This window comes from Pseudovirgaria hyperparasitica, assembly GCF_010093815.1.
Source record: "Pseudovirgaria hyperparasitica strain CBS 121739 unplaced genomic scaffold EJ05scaffold_11, whole genome shotgun sequence".
NCBI lineage: Eukaryota > Fungi > Ascomycota > Dothideomycetes > Acrospermales > Acrospermaceae > Pseudovirgaria > Pseudovirgaria hyperparasitica.
The window spans coordinates 345,413-366,485 of NW_022985559.1; the positions used below are offsets into that span (position 1 = coordinate 345,413).

General features: G+C 49.3%; 11 protein-coding genes across 11 annotated transcripts; 5 read left to right on the forward strand and 6 right to left on the reverse strand.

Annotated features, from left to right (window-relative positions):
- Window positions 1–292: 292 nt before the first annotated feature.
- Window positions 293–1,530, reverse strand: EJ05DRAFT_63774 (uncharacterized protein). The gene is made up of 2 exons (XM_033749830.1): window positions 1,317–1,530; window positions 293–1,267 (listed from the first exon to the last, which is right to left on the reverse strand). Exons 1-2 carry the CDS (start codon window positions 1,434–1,436, stop codon window positions 455–457), a joined length of 933 nt encoding a protein of 310 aa, XP_033598833.1. The 5' UTR covers window positions 1,437–1,530; the 3' UTR covers window positions 293–454.
- A 688-nt stretch (window positions 1,531–2,218) lies between these two features.
- EJ05DRAFT_487295 (xenobiotic compound monooxygenase) lies at window positions 2,219–4,057 on the reverse strand (the record flags this gene model as incomplete). Its single annotated transcript, XM_033745603.1, has 6 exons — window positions 2,219–2,443; window positions 2,473–2,671; window positions 2,731–3,068; window positions 3,121–3,617; window positions 3,665–3,805; window positions 3,883–4,057. 6 exons carry the CDS (start codon window positions 4,055–4,057, stop codon window positions 2,219–2,221), a joined length of 1,575 nt encoding a protein of 524 aa, XP_033598834.1.
- Window positions 4,058–5,401: 1,344 nt separating this feature from the next.
- EJ05DRAFT_63762 (FAD/NAD(P)-binding domain-containing protein) lies at window positions 5,402–7,989 on the forward strand. The gene is made up of 2 exons (XM_033749829.1): window positions 5,402–6,121; window positions 6,172–7,989. Exons 1-2 carry the CDS (start codon window positions 5,780–5,782, stop codon window positions 7,708–7,710), a joined length of 1,881 nt encoding a protein of 626 aa, XP_033598835.1. The 5' UTR covers window positions 5,402–5,779; the 3' UTR covers window positions 7,711–7,989.
- A 275-nt stretch (window positions 7,990–8,264) lies between these two features.
- Window positions 8,265–9,730, forward strand: EJ05DRAFT_532400 (uncharacterized protein; the record flags this gene model as incomplete). The annotated part of the gene is made up of 2 exons (XM_033749071.1): window positions 8,265–8,313; window positions 8,370–9,730. 2 exons carry the CDS (start codon window positions 8,268–8,270, stop codon window positions 9,728–9,730), a joined length of 1,407 nt encoding a protein of 468 aa, XP_033598836.1.
- Window positions 9,731–10,573: 843 nt separating this feature from the next.
- Window positions 10,574–12,109, forward strand: EJ05DRAFT_477551 (ankyrin). Its single transcript, XM_033744272.1, has 2 exons — window positions 10,574–10,988; window positions 11,067–12,109. Exons 1-2 carry the CDS (start codon window positions 10,600–10,602, stop codon window positions 11,641–11,643), a joined length of 966 nt encoding a protein of 321 aa, XP_033598837.1. The 5' UTR covers window positions 10,574–10,599; the 3' UTR covers window positions 11,644–12,109.
- Window positions 12,110–12,452: 343 nt separating this feature from the next.
- EJ05DRAFT_487298 (uncharacterized protein) lies at window positions 12,453–12,817 on the forward strand (the record flags this gene model as incomplete). Its single annotated transcript, XM_033745604.1, has 2 exons — window positions 12,453–12,475; window positions 12,532–12,817. The coding sequence occupies 2 exons, from the start codon at window positions 12,453–12,455 to the stop codon at window positions 12,815–12,817; spliced, it is 309 nt and encodes a 102-aa protein (XP_033598838.1).
- A 504-nt stretch (window positions 12,818–13,321) lies between these two features.
- On the reverse strand, window positions 13,322–14,315 carry EJ05DRAFT_487299 (6-phosphogluconate dehydrogenase C-terminal domain-like protein; the record flags this gene model as incomplete). Its single annotated transcript, XM_033745605.1, has 2 exons — window positions 13,322–14,150; window positions 14,212–14,315. 2 exons carry the CDS (start codon window positions 14,313–14,315, stop codon window positions 13,322–13,324), a joined length of 933 nt encoding a protein of 310 aa, XP_033598839.1.
- Window positions 14,161–14,744, reverse strand: EJ05DRAFT_63932 (uncharacterized protein). Its single transcript, XM_033749831.1, has one exon. It carries the CDS (start codon window positions 14,642–14,644, stop codon window positions 14,318–14,320), a length of 327 nt encoding a protein of 108 aa, XP_033598840.1. The 5' UTR covers window positions 14,645–14,744; the 3' UTR covers window positions 14,161–14,317.
- A 73-nt stretch (window positions 14,745–14,817) lies between these two features.
- Window positions 14,818–16,568, reverse strand: EJ05DRAFT_493617 (Metallo-dependent phosphatase; the record flags this gene model as incomplete). Its single annotated transcript, XM_033746133.1, has 3 exons — window positions 14,818–15,606; window positions 15,658–16,503; window positions 16,554–16,568. The coding sequence occupies 3 exons, from the start codon at window positions 16,566–16,568 to the stop codon at window positions 14,818–14,820; spliced, it is 1,650 nt and encodes a 549-aa protein (XP_033598841.1).
- Window positions 16,569–17,449: 881 nt separating this feature from the next.
- On the forward strand, window positions 17,450–18,867 carry EJ05DRAFT_501895 (S-adenosyl-L-methionine-dependent methyltransferase; the record flags this gene model as incomplete). The annotated part of the gene is made up of 3 exons (XM_033747172.1): window positions 17,450–17,555; window positions 17,618–17,850; window positions 17,908–18,867. The coding sequence occupies 3 exons, from the start codon at window positions 17,450–17,452 to the stop codon at window positions 18,865–18,867; spliced, it is 1,299 nt and encodes a 432-aa protein (XP_033598842.1).
- Window positions 18,868–18,916: 49 nt separating this feature from the next.
- On the reverse strand, window positions 18,917–20,783 carry EJ05DRAFT_517820 (amidase; the record flags this gene model as incomplete). Its single annotated transcript, XM_033748685.1, has 3 exons — window positions 18,917–19,463; window positions 19,531–20,477; window positions 20,531–20,783. 3 exons carry the CDS (start codon window positions 20,781–20,783, stop codon window positions 19,290–19,292), a joined length of 1,374 nt encoding a protein of 457 aa, XP_033598843.1. The 3' UTR covers window positions 18,917–19,289.
- Between the last annotated feature and the right edge of the window lie 290 nt (window positions 20,784–21,073).

Sequence of the window (21,073 nt, forward strand, 5' to 3'; positions counted from 1 at the left end):
TGGGTATTCGCTAGTGGTCACCCACCTAACTACTAATCCACCCCTAACGAGCTTAAATAGGCGGGAGCGAACGGGACCGCTTGCTTTCTGGTTGGTATGGCCGAATGTGCAAGAACTAGTCATAGTATAGAACTTATTTCTCTAAATCTCATTGCACGTATCAAAAAGTAGGAAGGGGTACATGCGGGATCTGAGTCGAGTCACTCAATGAAAAAAACCAATTGCAGGTCAGCTCAGAACCTTGTCACATGGCCGTAGGTGAAGAGTAGCACACGACAAGATCATGTATGATGAACGAGGCCAATATTGGTAAAAATTATTTTCTATGTACAAGTAAGCCTTATCTAGTGCAAGTTCTGTGCTATTTCAACGCCCGCTAAGTGTGAGATAAATGGATTTCAAATAAAGTCAGTGAGCCTTCATCAGGCACGGGACGAACAAATCAATTCCGGATTTATTTCTCGTAGGTATCATACCTCGTGCTCTTCCTGCTCCTGCCGCAGCAGCAGTCGACAAACCAGTACAGCAGACCGATAAACACAGCAGCAGTGCCTGCCCAGGTAAGAGCAAGAAATTTACGCCCCATATCAGCCTCAATACCAACTTGATCACCATACTGATTGATGGCGTTGGCACCGATGACATTGACGGCCGTGGCCACACCACTAGCCGCGCCAGAAGCAACGAAGGTGAGGAGCGAGATGATAATGACTACACACGCTGTGATGCGCGAGCCGTGGGTGAAGATGTAGATGGCGCTGATGACAAACATAATGAAGCAGAGACAGATAGTGACGACGTAGAGTGTAAACATGGCGCGGTACGCAATTCTTAATGCGTCCAGGGCGGTGATAATCTCGTTAGGGAAGTTCAATTGCTCGAGCAATTGGTCGACTGTTATAGTTGTGACATTGGCTCGGTCGAGGGAGTCCTGCAGAGCATCTCTCGGATCGAACCAATAGCTCGACCTTGGTGACGAGCAAACAGTGACGTTTTTGTAAATATCGTCTTCGGAAACAGTCGCGTTGGGAATAGCATTAGGCAGGTAGTCGCCTGCGCAGTAGTTCAGCATATGGGCGGAGTAGAAGTCATCGAGCCCGAGATCTTGGGCGAAAGAATCTGCGGCGGTAGACGCGATGCTTTCGATGGAGTTGCGAACGTCTTCAGGGAGCTCATTGAGGATGTTTGTGATGGAGGATGGAAGGATCGAGTTTTCGCCATTCAACGCATTCTCAGCAAGAGTAGAGCCGATACGAGAGGTATTGAGCTATGACTAGTCAGTGTATGCACACATCAGGAGGCTTGTGTTGTTATACGTTGAAGAGATTGAAGTCTTCCATGAAGCCTGGTTTATTACCAGCAAACAAGCATAGAAACGAGATAACCAAGGCTCCTGCTGAAAGCAGAGCCGGTATGATTGCAAAAATTCTGATCATATTGAGAATGGCGCAGATCAAAACGAAAGAATGTACTAATGCAGATATTGTCGACAGCGGCTGCTGGTAAAGCCTGACGGAAAAGCTGTGAAGAGAGTGGACGTAGCGATGAAGAAGTTTGGGCCAGACTTTATCGAGAATGCTTTGTCGGTCTGTGTGCCAGGTGTACTGCGTAATGCCCAGAGCACCTAGAACGAAACGAACGTAGCTTGGCTGTTGACCAGATGTGTTTGGACGTTGGGATATTGCTGGTGGGGATGAGTGGAGAACAGGATACGATACGCGTAGATCGATACGAGCGAGGCTGCGGCCGGCGAGAAAACAAAGAGGACGATGACGTCGCTCATGGCTTGTGCGGCTACCGGTACAGGGGCAGGCTCTAGCTCTTAGCCCATCAAAGCCTAGCCTGCCTGCTCCCCAGCCACCCGCGCGGAGCGAGCGCCAATCCGGCCCTTATTAGCGGGTCTCAGCAGCCAAACATAGCAGACTCTTAGCCTCCAGCCACAGTGGCCCACGCGGCCTCTACTTTTTCTACTGCGCCTCTGACGACGACAACTGTCAATCATCTGAGCAGCAAAACAACAAGGACTATAGCACTGCAAGTCATCCTTTTCATCACCTCATCGACCCTTTCACTCGATCTATGCAACTCTGCAGATTCTCAACTGCCGACGATCAGTGCCCAGTTCCCGATAAGATACATAAGACACCTGATCTCACGCCGCCCCATGCAAATAGCTTCAACCGCGGGCGCAAGCCATGTTTGTTGTAGGGCGAAACTGCTATGGAGGTATTGGGTTGTCCTCAGAGTTTACACCAGCCCGCCACCTGTATTTCGCCGCCACATGATTGCTTGGTGGTCCACATTGCCCGCGTGTCTGGTAAAAGTTCTCTCTGTAAGTTCCACCGGGCACTGCATATCCATCCCAGAACAGTTCCCTACGTTTCAGCTCTGGCAACACCAAGTCGATGATGTCTTTGAAAGTCTGTGGAAACACTGCATAGGCCTGAGGTAGTCAGTAAACAATCGACGTACAGAGAGACATATCCCACGAACCAGATTGAACCCATCAACCCCAGCTTCTGCAACCCATGTCTCCAGACTATCCACCACCTGTTGCGGACTCCCAACAATCACTGGACCGTTACCACCAATACTGACATGCTCTGCCACGGTATGTTTAGTCCACTTCTTGTCGCCGTCGGAGAATCGAGCGTATGCTTCTACTGTTGATCTGTATGCACGTGAGCTGAAGCTGACTCCACCACTATATCATTATTGCACTGCGCCTACCGTACTGCGTTGCTCTCAACCTGTCTAAGTTCCTCCTCGTCTCCGTAATCGCCAAGGTTTATACCAGTCCATCCGCAAAAAAGAGCTAGAGCACCCTCAAGCGATGCATATGTTCGATACTCTGCCAACTTTGCTTTGGCCTCTTCCTCTGTCTCGCCGACGATGATCGTCACCAGTGCCAGGAACTTGATGCTATCCTCACTGCGGCCGTACTTCTCTTTGGCCATCGTCCGGATTTCAGTGATATTCGAGGCCACCACATTCGGAGCAAACGGCGAGACGAAGATGGCCTCAGCATGCTGAGCTGCGAATTCCTTTCCAGCTTTGGATGTTCCAGCCTAGTCAAGATTAGAATATATGCATGATGCAGTCACTCTATCTGAATAGTACCTGTAGGATCAATGGCGTTCGCTGAGGACTCGGTTGGCAGATGTGAGGCCCAGGTACAGTGAAATACTTCCCCTTGTGTTTAATTTCCCGTACAAGCTCCGGTGAGGTGTAGATACCAGTCTTGCGGTTCAGTTGAACTGCGTCATCTCTCCAAGAGGACTCGAGTAATTTGTAGATGACCTGTATGAACTCTTCAGCCTGGGCATATCTCTCATCGTGAGCTGGCTGCGATGAGTTGAGCATGTTGCGAGCGGCCGAGTCTAGGTAGCTCGTGACTATATTCCAACCCAGGCGACCTTTTGAGAGATGGTCAATCGTTGATAGTCGTCGAGCAAGATGATATGGCTGCTCGTAAGTAGTTGAAACCGTTACCCCGAAACCTATACTCTTTGTTGCTGCTGCCATGGCGGAAACGACACTTAATGGCTCGTTGACCGGCCATTGTGCCCCTGATCTTTTAGCAGCATCTAAGTTCCCATTATAGACATCATAGCCACCTGGTCGTAGTCAGTCATAGTCATACTTCGGCATCAATCAGACGTACCAAGCACATCAGCCACAAATATGCCGTGGAAAGAACCAGCTTCGAGTAGCTTTGCCAAACTGACCCAATGATCTACATCGTTGAATTTCCAAGATTCGTCTTCTGGGTGTCTCCAAAGACCCGGACTTTGATGTCCACTGCCTACGATCAAAATTTAGTCTTTCGTCCAGCCTCCGGATTCGCTCCGGCTAATTACTGCCACTATTACATGTACTCACACATTTCTACAAACGCATTGAGAATCAAAGGTTTCTTCGCAGTACTATTGGCCGGCTTGACAGTATTGGCTTCAGCATCTTGCTTCGTCTTCTTGGTTCCATTTGAAACTGGTACGCTGCCACCAACCGTATCCTCTACAGCAGCGGCTCGTTTCCTCGACCGAGTCCCTTCCATATCTGTAAACTTGGCTAAAATTTAGTTATCGACAGGTTTCAGCTTCGTTTTGTCGTCTCAATGGGTTGACAAGGAACGTCTGTAGCTACTGCATGTTGATGCAGCGATGGCGCAATACTCCCCGCCCGGTAACGACATGAGCTGCGGATCCACCAGGTTTGGCCCTTAAAACATTCAACCCTGGCACACGCGATTCAGCACTGCGGCACGCGGTGATACTGATCCCATGCAAACATCCTATCGGTTTCACCCAAAGATCTACTCCCGCCATCGTTGCAACAGCCGCCACTCTCGTTGCTATTCACAAGGTCACGTTCGACTACGTACCACAAGCAATGAGCTCCTAGAAGAGTGATCTATGCTACTCTCTGATAATCTTTCTTTGGAAATAGTGTTTGCTGACAAGAATTGACATTGCTAAGCACAATTTTGACAAGTGGCTCTTCAGGTACAAGTCAATTGCTGCATAGGTTCTTTCTCTCATTCGGATATACTAGACCATTGGAACAGGTTTTGTAGTGCAATGAAATACGCGGGATCTTCGAGGCAGTAGGGATTCTTCTACAGAAATAACTCCAGCTCAGTAAGTTCTCTTGTTACACGCCTTGAAAAGGCCGTATGAATCGATCGACGCTGCCGCAATTCCTCATACCGTACACGATGATAAAGTTCTTGTCAGAACCAGCTATTAATGGTTAAATCCAATCGACAGGAAAGCTCGGGACGATATATGCTTTGTATCCTGCACAGGTTTTGCGTTATATCTGATGAGACCTCGGGTTCGGTATTCCTTCTCTCCCACACATATCAGGCCACGAACTTGTCGAAGTGATTGTATCCATCACGAATCGCCCGCTAGGATCTGGGACGAAGTCACTTGTCAACCTCCGAGTCAGGATGAATTATTCTACCGCACCTGCACCAATCACATCTTCCAACATCCAACGCGCGTTTTCACACTATGAACTATACTACTATCATCCTTTGTGTACACAGAATACTTCTCTCAATCTATGAGGTGTGAAACGAGATTCTCAATTTTAGCTTATTACGGAGCTACTACATCTGAGGTCTATTGTGTTTGAATCAAGGAATAATGTATTTGACGCAAAGGACAGGAAACGTTAAGAACAATCAACCAGGCTAGTATCAAGACGGGCATTCGCTCCTCATGACTGAGCTGCTCACAAGCTACTAAATCCGATAGCATCTCCAGACCACAGTCTAGACAGTCACAACTCGAGATCTAGACATGTCCGCACGGTTGACCTGCCGTTCCTGACATGCAACAGGATTTCTTTTTTTATGTACAACAGTGTTGAGACCATTTCCAGTGTTCTGGTACTCAAATCAGGCAGACGGGACATCTGATGACAGGGATGATGTTATCTAGTCATGTTGAGCGGAGAGAGGAGATGTTCAGCCGTGAGACGCTTGTGCGAGAATGCTGGCCAAAGACGTGATCGCACTAGAATACGCGTGCGGACCACTGATGTGACAGATTGAAGAGAGGTTGCTGGCGTGAGATGCAAGGCAACAGCAACATACGAGTTCAATGAGGTGATGTAGCTTCAACTGCTAACGACGTGACTTGAAGGCTCTGTCGAGTTCATTTGCAACGATTCAAGTCGGGACAGTTTACAATTACCTTGATCAAAATCTCCGATAAGTTTGACGTATCCTCTTCCGACCCAAGTATATACTAGACCCAATTCGGACGATATGACAGTGATTACATGTACCGCATCGGTCAGCAATGAACGCGGCGACATCGAAACACCGACACCAGTCACCAACCGCGTCAATGGTATCAAGGACATCAATGGCCACAAAGCAGCCTCGATATCAGCTTCTCTTGTGGTTGCAGAGCCCGGTAATGACGAGGCAGTTGCATCCTACCCGAGGAGCAACTTACGACTAGACGAAGACCATCACATTGACGATATTCGCCCCCTGCGCGCTGTGGTTATTGGTGCTGGTCTATCAGGTATCTTAGCTGGTATTCTACTGCCTGCCAAAGTGCCGAAGCTCGAGCTCACTATCATCGAGAAGAATGATGATGTCGTATGTGTATGCTCTGTCAATGACTACATAAGCTGACTTAAGTTACGAAGGGAGGAACATGGCTTGAAAACATCTACCCCGGCGTACGATGTGATATTCCCGCTCATGTCTACCAAGCAACATTCTCACCGAACACCCAATGGTCGCAACAATTTGCTGAGGGACACGAGATTTTGGCGTACTGGAAGGAGCAAGCGCGTAAATATGATGTTTATCGCAAAGTGCAGTTCAGAAGGCAGGTCGTAGACCTCGCTTGGGACGACAGATCGTCACATTGGATAGTGAAGGCAAGAGATACTGTAACGGGAACTATACATGAACAGACAGCGGACTTTGTGCTACCCGCGTTGGGTCGATTCAATACATGGAAGCTACCGGAATATCCTGGTATCCAAGATTACAAGGGACATCTACGACATACCTCCAACTGGGATCCCGAATTTGATCCGAAAGGCAAACGCGTCGCAGTCATCGGCAACGGAGCTAGCGGTATACAGGTAGTGCCCAATATGCAGTTGGTAGCAGCGCACGTCGATCACTATGCACGCAACAAGACGTGGATAGCAGGATCTTGGGCAGGTGATGCAAGGACTTTTGAGCCACAATGGTTTTCTGAACAGCAGCTTAAAGAATTCGAGGATCCGGAGAAGTATCTCGAGTTCCGCAAGGCCTTGGAGGATAAGTACTGGCGCCGCTTCCCTGCTACTTTCCGAGGATCCAAGGAGAACAAAGGGTTACGAGAGGCTTTCATTGAGATCATGAAAGGAAGAGTTACCAAGAAGCCCGAGCTGATAGAGAACCTCATCCCTGATTTCAACCCAAATTGCCGACGCCTGACTCCCGGCCCAGGATATCTAGAAGCCCTGACCGAGCCAAACGTAGATTTTATCCAGACACCTATCAAGAGGTTTACGGAGACTGGTATCGAGACGGCAGATGGCATTGAAAGGCCTGTGGATGCGATTCTTTGTGCAACAGGCGCGCACGTTGACTTTCTACCGCGATTTCCAATCACAGCACATGGACGCGATCTAAGAGATCTATGGCGGCCTGGAGGTGAACATGGTTGGCCGTACACATATATGGGTCTCGCTACTCCCTCTTTCCCCAATCTCCTCTTCATACATGGGCCTCACGGAGCCGGTCCAGCTGGTACAGTACCTCACAGTGTTGAGGTACAAGTCGTATACTATGCAAAGCTACTGAGAAAAGTTTCTTCGCAAGGCATCAAGACAATCACACCATCCAAAAAGGCGACAGATGACTTTGTGGAATATGCAGACGCGTTCTTTCCAAAAACTGTCTTGACAGACAATTGCAGCTCTTGGGCAAATGGTGGTAAAGCTGGGCAAAGAATCCACGGCCACTGGCCGGGAAGCGCAGCTCATGCTACAATTGTTCGCAGGGAACCTCGATGGGAGGACTGGGAATATGAATATATCTCGAACTCTGGTAATCGTTTTGCCTATTTCGGCAATGGCTTTACTAAACGCGAGACGGACGCGGAATATGACATGACACCGTATCTTAAGCTACCAGCCGATGTAGATCTACGGGACCTGCATGAGCAGTGGCATGAGCTACCATAGACACGTGTGAGACATAAGCTCAACAGCCAGATCCTCATTCAGGTCTTCGACTATGTACTAGCATGAATAATCAATTCACATGGCCCTGCTAATTATGCGACACGTAATCGAAAATCAAAGAACTCGATGCGCTAGATCTGTCTTTTCCTCTTGCTCGTTCCTAGGAGCTATTCGGCTACATATTCACGGTATCTCTAACTGCTGGGCACGGAATTCAGTGGCTCGATGTCGTGATATGGAGGGTGGGGCTCGTCTTTGATCAGGGGGCCCTCTAATCACTGTCTGTGTAGGGAGATATATTATCGTCACAAACAAGCACTTCCCGGGCTATGGCAGACTCTCGCCAGCCCTCGGCCGACTGCTTCAACTACCGCGCGGTTGGTGTTCAAGTTACTCTTGTTATTGTCCACTTGACAGCTGAGGCACAAATGGCGTGCGTTACCGGGTTGAGTCAGGACATGTCAATCTCTTACGACCATATATTGCTTGATAGTCTGGCCAGACAGAAATTAAAGTTCAATCCTCTTTGTCCATCTTGAGATTCATTCGATATTGCCATGTCTACCATCCCGACGAGCTCTCCGTTTCTCAGGGAACACCCAGGTGAGTGGTTTTTTAAGACGGTCTCTATTGAACACACCGTCTAATGTTTGCTACAGTCAAATGGTATCGGTCGAGTTTCTACAATGCCACCATCCTCGGTCTCTGTAATTTCGCTGCCCCTGGAATCTGGGGGGCCATGAACTCCCTTGGGGCAGGAGGGGCGCAACGTCCATATCTTGTCAACACGGCCAATGCCCTTACCTTCTGTCTGATGGTTGTGTCTTGCTACTTCTCCTCCGCCATCGTGCATTACATTGGCATCAAAAACTCGCTTGTCGTCGGTACTCTTGGCTATGCACCTTACGCTGCAGGTCTGTATGTCAACAACCGCTACGGAAATGAGTGGCTTGTTCTCCTCGGCGCTGCTTTGTGTGGCCTCTCTGCGGGAATATTCTGGATGTCTGAAGCAGCTATCGCCATCGCGTATCCAGAGCCGTATAATCGTGGTAAATTACTTGGATACTGGCTGTCGTTCAGGATTGGAGGCCAAATCATCGGCGGCGCAGTCAACCTTGGCTTGAACGCCGATAACAACCAAGCTGGGAAAGTATCATACACGGTCTTCCTTGTGTTCATTGCTCTGCAATGTAGCGGTCCACTCGTAGCCTTGCTGCTCAACAAGCCAAATAGGGTTCAGCGCTCAGATGGCAAACGTGTGAATCTTACTATTACGGACGGGCCATGGACGGAGATCCGCCGTACCACACACTTATTCTTTTCTCCGGGCTTCCTTCTCATTGTTCTGTTTATTGGCCAAGCTGTCTACGCAGAAGCCGTCTTCTTCACATATCTCAGCCTATGGTTCACGGTTCGCGCGCGCGCACTTGGCAGTCTTGTTTCTGCACTCGCAGCTATGGTCGCAGGCAACATTCTGGGAGCATTTCTAGACCAAAAGCGCATCAACCTGCGCATGCGGTCCAGGGCGTCGTTCATTACAGTCGCAACACTCCAGGGCGCATGGTGGATCTGGGCGACAATCTTAGTGACCCGTTTCCGGCACACTCGCCCAACCTACGATTGGGTCTCGCCCGGCTTCGGCTCTGCTTTTGGCGTCTTCGTTTTGCTCACGGCTGGATTCCAGATGAATTACCTACTGCTATACTTCATTGTTGGGCAGATGGCAAGGGATGAGCAGGAGGTCGTTCGGTACGCGGCACTGCTTAGAGGCACGGAGAGTGCGTGGCAGGCGGTTAGTTATGGTCTGAATGCGATTGTAGTATTCGCAGAGGTGGGTGGGGTGTATGTCAACTTTGGTCTTTGGGCGGTCAGTCTTGTCCCGTGTTGGTTTGTGTTGAGGAAGTTTGGAAGCACAGCACAGGATCTAGAAAACTATAGGGACGGACACAGTGATGCTACAGATGGGTCAGTGACACCGGTGGAACCCCACAAGGAGACTGTCAAGTATGATGGTAGATAGGGGTCAGACGAGGCGCGACATATGATAAATCTATACTTATGATCGGCTTTGTACACTCCACTCCTTTGGTGTTCGTGCACTCCGCGATCCCAAGTATAATCACCACATATCGATACGGTTCATGGAAAGCTCCTGGCGAAAGTTGATAGCGATGCCCCTCGTTAGTCAACGGCAACATGAACATCCCTGATGCTCTGACGTAGAATTCCGGATTGCGACATTGATGCTAGTCGATCACGTCAACCGGCCATTGATACACCATGCATCACGGCACATAGTTGCCTTATCATTCGAGTATCCGCGTTATACCGTTACATCAACCATCCCGCACTGTGTCTACGACATTGCACAGCTCGCGGCACAGCAATTCCTATGCGTGCTGTTTCACTTTCGGATCGGAAGCAGACTCTGGCTATTTCGGTCCTTATAGTGCATACTGTTAGAGTTGCGCAGAGCCCATTTCTGATAATCATGCCAAGGTACATTAGAGAATCTCCAAACATTGACTGTCCTATCTGCCTAGGTGTGTTGAATTCGTGTGTCTGTCCAAAGTTGGTATTGCTTAAGCAGAAAGTTATGAATGCTCCTGCAAGATCTGAGCTCTGATGGGTATGTGTAGATGATTTTTGTTACTCTGAATGTGCAGCCGGAGGTCGACGCTAGTGATGCTGAAACATGGATTCATCTAGCGCTTGCAAAGGTGTTCCCTTTTGGCAGCATTTGTTACATTGTCCAAAGATACGATCACCGCGCGCCAAGGCCCGCGCGCTTCACAGGGTCTTCCCTGGTGGCTGACTGTGATGGATCAACTAACTCAAGCCCCACTTCCCTAGAGTGCCGATCCATCATTCCATGATTCCTCACAACGCATGAGTTTACCAGATATTCCCCCAGTGCCTCAAGTTTCGGCCTGTGGCCATCGACCCATAGAGACGGAACTCTGCAATGACGCTGCCCAAATTGGAGATCTCGTTCAAGTTAGAAAGCTTGTTCAGCAAGTCCTCCATAGCGATGGCTCGTCATATGGAAATCTCCAGCCTAGACCCGAATGGTTTCGCAGTTCCGTCGCCACTGCTATTGAGCAGCATGAACTCAACATAGTAGAGTACCTCGTCCATGAAAATGTCGTCACTCCAGATGATCAATATTTTGTGGAGCTCGCCGTACGTTGCCAGACGTTTGATATCCTGGAGCTCTTCCTGCAGCGAGGATGGGATATCAATAAACCTCTGCATCGTAACCAGCCACCAGTATTATGGTATGAGCGTTCCTAATATAATCCCTTAGTCATGCTCCATGTCTCATTATTAGGGTTTGCTAACTTCTCGTGGGGCAGGATTCCCCTCTGTGACGGACAGAAGCAGATGGTCAAATGGCTGCTAGATCACGGCGCAGACCCGAACGCGCGCTGCGCCTGGAACTACACGCCAGCATCACAAGCTATGTTATGCGCACCTCTAGACCTCATTGATTACATGTTCAGTCGTGGAGCTGATGTTGCCTACGGCGAACTATTACAATGGGCTGTCATTAGAGATAGGCCGGACGCTTTGGAAGTAGTGAAGCGGGTTGTGGAACGTGGTGCACCAATAAATAAGCTCAAGTATGAAGATGAACCTGCAGTGTTCCTTGAGAGGAAGATCTTTGGCTTAGGAACACCTTTACATCGTGCAGCAGAGGACGGGAAAGCGGATGTCGTACGCTACTTGCTCGAGCAAGGTGCCGACCCTTTGAAGCTGGATAGTAAAGGGCATACGGCACGGTACTGGGCTGACCTGAATGGACATCCGTCCGTAGGCATTCAGCTTATACACGCAGAAGATCAATGGTTTCCCCGTCTACAACGGAGAGACTCAAGCTTAGATATGCATGGAACCATCACGACTGTATATGAGGACATGGTCTATCGGTAGCTCGAATGGCACGAGCTTTGGAGGTAAATAATCACTGCAGAAGCTGTCGTAGGCTTCATGACATGATAAAACGACCATATAAACGGTAACGACAGACCTTACAAGGCTATCATGTGCTTCCTCTAGCCAGTAGTCAGTCAGGCTGTTAATGTGCCAATACTGTCCAATAGAGAGGCGGAGTGTTGCAGGTTGTACCACCGCAGCTGGTAGGGTCGTCCGCTTCCTTATAGTTTTATACATATGTCGAGGGTTTGGGGCAGGTGTATGTCTGTACGAATTGGGATTTGATGTGCCTGCATACGTAGAACGTCGTAGTTGAGTCGCACACCCTAAGACTCATTGCTGAACAAGAGAGGCTCTCTAATTACTGTCAGGTCTACCTTACTGTTAGAGTTACCTTGCTAGCTTGTGTGTACTTATGGCGAGATTATAAGTGTGAAGGTGAGCGCGCAAGTTGATAGCAGCCCTATTATAAGTCTTGACAGGCGATGGCGATAGGTACTGACCCTCTGTAAGGGAAAAGTGACCAGCAACGCTTCATGGCTGTCAAATTCTTCATTCCGCCCTGCTTTCATGAGCGGCCTCATTATCATCATCCTTCACCCCCAGAGGAGGCACTAAGACTAGAGATACAGGGACCACTAGAGTCCATACAGAAGCTTCTTCCTGACATATCCTGGCACCCAATTGTGGACTTTCCTCAGCCAGGAGGGCGGGCTCTTGCAAGCCTTATACACCAGGCATTATATTGAAAGAGTGACCCCTCTCAAGGTGATCCGCCTGTACGAAATGAATATTTGGCATGGGCAATGAACGGAAAGCGGCCATTAGAGTAAGTAGTATTACTACTACTAGAAGGCGCTGTAATGCTATGGGATTAATGTATAGCCATAGCTACATTGACTACTACGGAGTTACCTTCGACCATCTCGTCCCAGCCGATGAGTCAAACCCTAAAGTGCTGGCTATCAGTATTATTAAAGTAGACGATGATGGAGGCTCTTTTGCCAACAAGCACCTCTTATTCTCGGTGGATCCGACAGAATACACTGGGAAGAAAGTGCTCGCTGTACCAAGATGTTGCCAGCGTAAGAAAGGCACGCAGGATCAAAGAAGAATAAACGACGAGGTAGTTGAGAGGGACAACAAGATACGGCAGGCAGATAATGTATAATGTGGGCAGGTGCAAGGATAGCGAGAATGATGCTGATGCAGGAGGAACATTAGGTAGAAACTGGTATCACATAATTTCTAATTAACAATATCACAGGTCGCAGCCTGCGCGAGCCTGAGCGAGTCATTTTTGAACCCTCTACTAGTACAGGTGTACCACTAGTGCTCCATGGAAAAGGTTGAAATGTCTGTAGCTGCCATAAGTCAAAGCAACATTGGCACAATACTCCCTGCCTAGTAAAGACATGAGGTATAGGTCCAGCGGCACGCGGACTGTATTGATTCCGTGCGAATATGCTCTCGGATTCACTCACGGGCAATCAATTAGCTCCCAGACGACTAGCCTATACCATTCTAGCTAATCTTCCATAAATCTTCCCTGGGAGGTAGTGTATATGAGATGAGCTTCAAGTCTGAGAATGTACTGTGCCCCTGCAGATTGAGAATTCTCCCTTTCCAGAGGCTCAGTCATACACTGCAGCATGGCTGAGACTCTTCTTCATACTCATTCCTTCAATACCTGCCCCAATGCCACAGCAACCTCTTCTGCACTCTTCAGTCCCCCCGCTCCATCCACCTCAGAAACTCCCTCAAAGACCCTCGCAATCTCTCCAAACACCCTTGCCCTATCTCCCCAACCCCCTTCCTCCGCATGCGCCTTCCCAATCTCCTCCATTTCACCCACCCACCTCCCTGCCTTGCTCGTACACCCGACAATTCCCCTTTCAGCCCTATCCCTCACTCCAGGTACATAGTCATCCAAATGCCTCTGCAACTCAGGCAACACGCCAGCACGAGACGCAGTCGTATAGCTCTGCAACGCAAGCGCAGTGAAGCCCTTCGTCAATGTCGCAAAGGTGAGCTTCAGGGTACTGGCTGTGCCGATCGCATCGCCGAGGTACGTCGTATTAAGAGCCATAGCAAGAGAGTCACCGTGGACCGGGGCACTGGTGAGAGGGGGTCCCGAAAGAGGTATGCTAGGACGCTTCCAGACGTTTGCGTCTACGAGACTGCCGTCAGCCGGGGGAGTTGGTGGGTTGCCGATGATGCCACCGTCAATGAATACTATATCGGGTGCTTCTTTGTTGAAGATGGATGCGATGCTTCGAGCGGTGTGTGGCGAAATAGCGTTCAGATCGAGATAGTACAGTGGATGAGACTTGCCAGCGCGCAGACTGGGGTCTGATGCATACGCTGATACGAGACGTTGAGCGGTGGAAAGGGCGTCTGCGGGCGGCAAGATGGAGAGGACGTAATCAGATTGGGATATAACAGTAGCATCATTCTCGAGCGGTGTGATATTTGCGGACTGAGCGCGACGACGAGTTGCTTCGCTAGATATACGTCTGTAAGAGTCCTCTCACTGGAACGTCCGAGAGATGAAGAGTGCTCTACCTGCGGCCCTGAAGACTGGTCAACACTTTGTGGCCTTGCGTCTGTAGTACTTTTGCAATGCCAAGCCCCATGGCGCCAATTGAGATTACGGTTACGCTTGCCATTGCTATTGGAAAAATGTGAATAGCCCTGCTTTGGTGTTGAGATGAATCGCGGGGTACAAAATAGCTATGTGTTGGATGTCGAAAAGAGCTTTGCTCGACCAGGATATGGCAGCGATAGGTGTAATTATTGTGGATCCATCGATAACATCAACGTAGCCGCATGTCATGTTATACGTCAAGTGGTGGGCCCCATAGCTGGAGACGTGCTCTTCAAATGAGTCGTTCGTACGCAAACAGATAATGAGTACTATGGAGCGACAGTGTTGTGGCCGTAAACGAAGATGCCAGGCTGCGACGAGACCACCCAGCCAAGGGAATGCTAATAACATGCTCTTGTATGATATATGGGAGCACAAGGCCTATTATGGACCTTATAGCTTTCCAAAACGACTGTTTCCTGTGCTTGACACCGCCCAAGAACCACACGAACGCCACGCTTGAGCATCAAGCAAATGCAAAGTGACTAGAAACTATTATTACAATCGGAAGGATGGCATAACTCTTACTGATGCACTGCTTTCCCTGCATTCACAATTGTTTGCTCGTCGATGCGTTCTTCTGAGCCTGTAGGATACTCCACGCGCTTCCATGTCGTGATACGAGCATCAGCAGTATCAATCTCAAACACTCGAACGCGGCGGATGTATCCATCGTATCCACCATATCCTCCGAATCCACTGCCACCGGCGTAACACATCCAAAGTTGCGGGTTACGCTCCTGATCATGAGATATGGCGCAGTATTCGTTAGCGTGATCATGGCCACAACTCAACACACTGATACCCTGTTCAACCAGGGCATTCTTGAAATGCGAGTTGAATGCGGGTGCAGTGACCCCTTCTCTGACCATGCCAACTACCTCGTTCTCCGGATCAATATACTCAGGCAGCGGAATGTGGATAAAAGCCATGTCTAGATGAATATGCGTATAGTGCGTGTGCGTTTCAGACTTCGACAGTGCAGTAGCAGTGTCTTTGAACCATGAAATCTGATTTGGTTTGATCCAATCGTAGCCTTCAAAATTGCGCTCGTCCGGTGAATAGCCATGTGAGTCAACGAAGTAAAGTGTCAGTGCAGAGTGTCTTCCGCTGCCATGTACTAGGACCTCGACATAGTAGTTGCCAACACCATCAATATCACTAGGACCAGCCTCGCTGACCGAGTACGGTAGCGTTTCGGTGAGAGCCATCATAGAAGCGCGGTTGAGTGATCCTTCATCGTCGTGGTTTCCATAGATTGTTGCATAAGGTATTTGGCGCTTGATAACAAGTTCAGCAAATTTGAATATGGCCTAAGGTAAGTCAATGGACAGGTCATTTTCAAATATTCATGGTAGACTTACGGTCTGTGAATCTGGAGCAGTGTCGCCGTTTACTTGGTCTCCAGAAAAGACCACCATGTCAGGCTTTTCATCGTCCAGCATCTTTCCCACAAATTCCAACGTCCTGGGATCAGCTTCACACTTGCCTCCGTGGTAACCAGCCGGTTCTGGCTCTCTGCAGGCACCTACACCAGTGCTGAGATGGAGATCGGAGACTTGCAAAATCTTGAACTTGCCATCTTTGCGAATGCGTGGTTGTGCTGGCTCCATCTTATGTGGCTTCCCTCGTCGTATGCTCAGTTTAGGCTCTAGTCCGGCCGTTATACCGTCCATCGCTATTGGAATATCTTTTATTTCCCAGCCAGGTCGAGGTTCAACGGCATCGGTACCAAAGAGCACGTCAACGGCTGTCACGGCTCTTTTAGAGTCGGACTCATGCTTCTTAACCGACCGCTTGAGCCAGATCTGACCAGGCCTCAACTCCCACTGAGCACTACTTTCCTCTTTGTCGCCTAGTGTAGGGTTTGTTCGGCCCACCTTGACATCTATCACAACCTTATCATCCTCTGTCAGATCCTCTTCCCTACTCCTTCGAATATGAACGAAAGCTTTCGTGGGTAACCATCCTTTCTTGAGGTACAGGTCTTTCTCGATGCGATGCCATCGGTCCGGGTCCAGACGACAACTCGAGATTAGGTTCAGGCCTGAGCAAGACTCAACTGTAATGTCCGTGATAACAAGGCCAGGGTGGTGCGCAGGTAGGTGGCTATGTATTGATGCTGGTAGTACCGTATACCGTCGGTCTATGAAGAGGAGGACGAAGATGAAGACGGAAGCAAAGACTAGGAGCTGGATGCCCGTCCGGACCTTTGCGCCAGTTAGCAACATACTGTAATGATGAGAAGAATGTAACGTACGAGTCTCCGGGTCATATTGAGGTTGAAGGACGCGGGAGATCACTCGATGCGGCAGCCAAGCACCGTAGATGGTTGGGGTCGTCGCGTTTGCCAGGGGAGAGCTCTTGTGCGGGGAGGGGCGCGCATGGCAAGACTTTGAGAATGATCAGAATCAGATAGTAGAGCACAAGATAAAGCGGTCGTCTGCAGAAGCTGTCAAGAGACCAAGAAGCTAGGGACGGAGGGAGATTTTGTTGTGTGATTCGACGTCTGGGGGGAATTTGGCCGCAGATGGGTCTCCCCTGCATACTAAAAGACGATCGATAATAATCATAGTATAGCTCTGCCGGAATCCGGAGAGCAGTTGAGCTAAGAGGCTTAAGGCAGTCAGGCAGCAGAGTGTTCGCCTGAGGCATTATTATAACAAGCTAATTAGTGCTGCGGCTTCTGCTCCCTGAGCTACGGCAGCTAATTAATTCCTACGGAATCATAAAAAGATACAACGTTTTATCTAGCGCCCGCTAGCGCCCTCACCAAAACCACGACTAAAAATCCACCTTTTCCCTCATAATAAATTAACCACGACCTTCATCGAAAATTTATTCCGATAAATCGTGCTCCTGGCTGCGCCGAGTAATTCTATATACTTTTTATATCTTGCAGGCGCGGCGTCGCAGACGAGTTCTAGTTACAAGCCTCTGGTATCGCGTTTGGTAGCAGCTTGAAAATTCGCACGTCTTAGCCGTGGATTTTCCGGCGTGCCTTAGTGCCTTAGTGCCTTAGTGCCTTAGTGCCTTAAATTGAGACTGCACGCAGTCTGCCGGCCGCAGGCCACCCTAGTTAGTTATTAAAACTATATACATTTCGTCTCTGCGTATTTACTCCCGCAATTTTCATCCCAACACACCTTCACTCGCATGGCATTTACGTTGTGTACACGTCAATCTGGCGTGTACAGCTTCTGCCGTAATGTTTTGCCTCTGAACTTTCGCCGTCATGCCACTGGCGGCAATGTCTTTGCTGGTACGGTAACACATGCCTGCGAAGAGCTGCAGACTGGAGCATACAGCTAACTTGACCTATAGACGGTGACACCGTGCTTCTCAAATACTTTCGACGAGGACAAGATGATGCTGAAGTGCTCGTGAAGCTCCGCAAAGGCGGAGAAGTGCACACTGGTCGCGGTCGGACGTATCACAACGAACTGATAGGCAAAAGTCCTCGCGACCACCTTAAAAGCAGCAGTGGATCTCGCATTCGTGTGATGGAACCCACGCTGGCCGACTATTGCAGATTGACTCCGCGGCTCTGTACTCCTGTACGCTCCTTTCAAATTTCTCACACGGGCAGGACCTGTATTGACCACGTCTGATAGATATATCCTTGGAGTGCGAATACAATTGTAAGTGCGCTAGATATACATCTACCAGAGATTGGAGACAGCGAGACTCCGCCATTGGAAATACTAGAGTCTGGGACTGGTCACGGATCCTTGACTCTCCATCTGGCAAGAGCCATACACGGAGCAAATCCACCGCGCCCTCGGGTCCCGTCGAGCTCTACACCGGAGCGCAACATGGAAGATGCTACATACAATGGACATAGTGCTGACGATGTCTTTGAGCACACAATGTCAGAATGGAAGAAGAATAGGCGAGCAGTAATTCACACAGTTGACAACCGTCCGAACCACGCAAAGCGGGGAAAAGAGATAGTCCGAGGCTTCCGCCGAGGTTTATATGCTGATAACGTGGAGTTCCATGTAAGCGATGTGAGCTCGTGGATTACTCGGGAACAAGAGCGGAGGGAGTCTGAAGAACCATTTCTGTCACACGTCGTTCTCGACATGCCATCGGCACAAGCTCATTTATCAACCATTGCAAGGGCTCTACGTGTAGACGGCGTGCTTGCTATATTCAATCCCAGCATTACGCAAATTGGAGATTGCGAGAAGCGTATACGGCTGGAGGCACTCCCCTTGACCCAGGACCAAGTCATCGAACTTGTATCACCGCGGCCATGGGACCTCACGTGTACCGTGCCGAGAAGTATTAGACCGCGAGAATACCCATCGACGCAAACTTCGGCTGTCGAAACCGAGACCGTTGATGTGCCTACGGAGGAACTATGCACTGAGGAATCAGTGACCCCTGAAACTGAAAATGCTGGAGATCGCTCAGCACAATCGGTAATGAATGCCGAGCGCGTTGAACCAGACAGCGTTATGATTTGCCGACCAAAGTTCTATACCGGAAATACCGGCGGGGGATTCCTCGGGGTCTGGCGGCGGATGCACCTGAGGACAGTCGAGGAAATGACCAAGACACAGGGCTGATAACTATACGCCACGTAAGAGCAGGACGCTACGGATTATCTCACCGGTCATGAATCGAGGCATGAGTGAGGTTCCGGTATCCTTGAGGCTGGGATTATCTAGGAGGTTATAGTTACTCGGCGCCCGGTTCGACGACCAACCTTGAATACATCTCGTGCACAGCCTTGAAGAACTTGAGGCACGCAAAGTGACATTATAACGGGACTCGAGATTGATAGTTGACGTTGCCAGACCGGACTTGCTCTTCTGACGAACAATTTCACGTCCTGGGCAATATATAGATAACCTTCTAGTAAGGTGAATGCTCCAACAGGATTGAACTTCATCACCGGATCTGAGAGTCCGGGTGTACCACGTGGCATTGAATAGGCGAAGATCAACATCCGCAATAAATGCTGCTTCGAACATTTTCGGTCAAAACGTTAGGTAACAAGGGTGTTCTTCCATCCTCCTTCTTCGCTAAATATTTTGCCTACCTCTTTCGCGACTTGCAGAAGATGACGGTCATGATATCTGGACACGACCAGCGACAGTCCAATAGGCATGTCATTCGAGCCCTTGAACCCAGGGACATTTGCAACAGGTACATGCAAAGCCTGTTCCGCATTAGCTATCATGCGATATTGTCTCTATTTAGCACGCGTGAGAGGGGATAAAACGCACCGTCCACATCGCATTGAAAGCTGCACTGCCTGTACTCTTGAGGCCTACAGGCGCTTCGTCAGGAATGCTCGGCGTAAGCACAGCATCATACTCAGATGCGATAGCATCGAACTTTGGACGCAGTGTTGCAATCCTGTCAATTGCTTCGACATATTGCTTTCTAGTAATTTTCTCGTCATTTTCCGCTACTCCAATAAGAAAGGGGTCGAGCTTGTCTCCGTTAGCGTTGTATTCCGACAGGAAAGTTGTTCGTCCTTCGCCGAAGAGCAGTCTCTTGTTGGACTTGGGAAAATCATCAAACTCAGGGGGCAGTGTCAATTCAGTGAGCTTCGCACCATGCAGACTTAACAGCTCAAGCCCTCTCGCCAAAGCATCCTGCGTTCCTCTACCCGCTTGGTCCCATATCTCCGTCTTGCAGAATGCAATCTTGGCGCCCTTGATGTTGAACGTCTCAGGCGATGGCTCATCATCCTTGATCTCTAGGACGTCCGCGAGCATCTCTAAGTCTTCAACACTGCGGGCGAAGAAACCTAATGTGTCGAGCAATAGCGAGTAGACCTTGAGACCCTCACGCGATACAGAATTCCAGGTTGGCTTCAGGGCGTAAACGCCATTAAACGAGGCAGGTCTGATCATGCTTCCGCCTGTTTGAGTCCCTAGAGCGAGAGGGACTTGGAGGTCGGCAACGGCGGCTCCAGATCCTGACGATGAGCCTCCAGGTGTACGACCTGAGTCGTGTGGATTCGTAGTAGCAGGGCCTTCCGTGGTCGACGCGAACTCCGTCGTTGTTGTTTTTCCTATTGCAGGTATAAGTTTGAGTAGCATCGTAAAGGATGAAGGATTACCAAATATTAATGCTCCAGCATTGCGAAGAGTGATGACCGGCGCGGCATCGAGCTTTGGAGCATCGTCCTTGTAGATGGTCGAGCCCATTTGAGTGGGCATGTCTATGTTGCATTAGTCTTAGAGTGATACCAAATCATGCTGTCTCTGATCGAACCTTTAGTGTAAATGACATCTTTGACACCAATCGCAATCCCGTGCAATGGGCCTCTTCGTGCCTGCGGTACTTGATCGAGTTTTCGAGCTTCGTCTAACACCAAATCCTCATCAAAGTAAGCCCACGCTTTCACTGTAGCATCTCGAGCTTTCACTCGTGATATAAGCGATCGTGCATATTCCTCTACTGTTATATTGTTACTCCTCAGGAGGGATGCAACCTCAGCAGCCGTGAGTTTGTACAGATCCTGCATCACGTCAATGACTTATTATGGGAAGAAAGTAGCGAACTTTGAACGACGCCTGTCTGTTAAGAAATATATATACTTATTGGATGCCTAGTCAGGCTTATCTTAGAAAGCAAGGATGACTGTTGAGAGTTAAGTCGATCACCCGGGTATGGCGGGTGCTGGAATCCGCATTTACGTAAAGCCTCTCTAAAACTAACCCGTAGGGGGTAACCCTGAGCGCCGAATGTCTCCTACGGAACATATCCGTATGTCCTTTTAGGACCATTCGAACATGAATGAGTATTTACCTGGAC

What these genes read in the sequence shown, in the direction of transcription:
- EJ05DRAFT_63762 (XM_033749829.1), top strand. Translation starts at nt 5,780, where the DNA reads ATGACAGTGATTACATGTACCGCATCGGTCAGCAATGAACGCGGCGAC. An exon ending in TCGAGAAGAATGATGATGTC is followed by an intron (nt 6,122 to 6,171) that starts GTATGTGTATGC and finishes TAAGTTACGAAG; the next exon opens with GGAGGAACATGGCTTGAAAA.
- EJ05DRAFT_63774 (XM_033749830.1), bottom strand. Translation starts at nt 1,436, where the DNA reads ATGATCAGAATTTTTGCAATCATACCGGCTCTGCTTTCAGCAGGAGCC. An exon ending in AAGACTTCAATCTCTTCAAC is followed by an intron (nt 1,268 to 1,316) that starts GTATAACAACAC and finishes GACTAGTCATAG; the next exon opens with CTCAATACCTCTCGTATCGG.
- EJ05DRAFT_63932 (XM_033749831.1), bottom strand. Translation starts at nt 14,644, where the DNA reads ATGTTATTAGCATTCCCTTGGCTGGGTGGTCTCGTCGCAGCCTGGCAT.
- EJ05DRAFT_477551 (XM_033744272.1), top strand. Translation starts at nt 10,600, where the DNA reads ATGAGTTTACCAGATATTCCCCCAGTGCCTCAAGTTTCGGCCTGTGGC. An exon ending in AACCAGCCACCAGTATTATG is followed by an intron (nt 10,989 to 11,066) that starts GTATGAGCGTTC and finishes CTCGTGGGGCAG; the next exon opens with GATTCCCCTCTGTGACGGAC.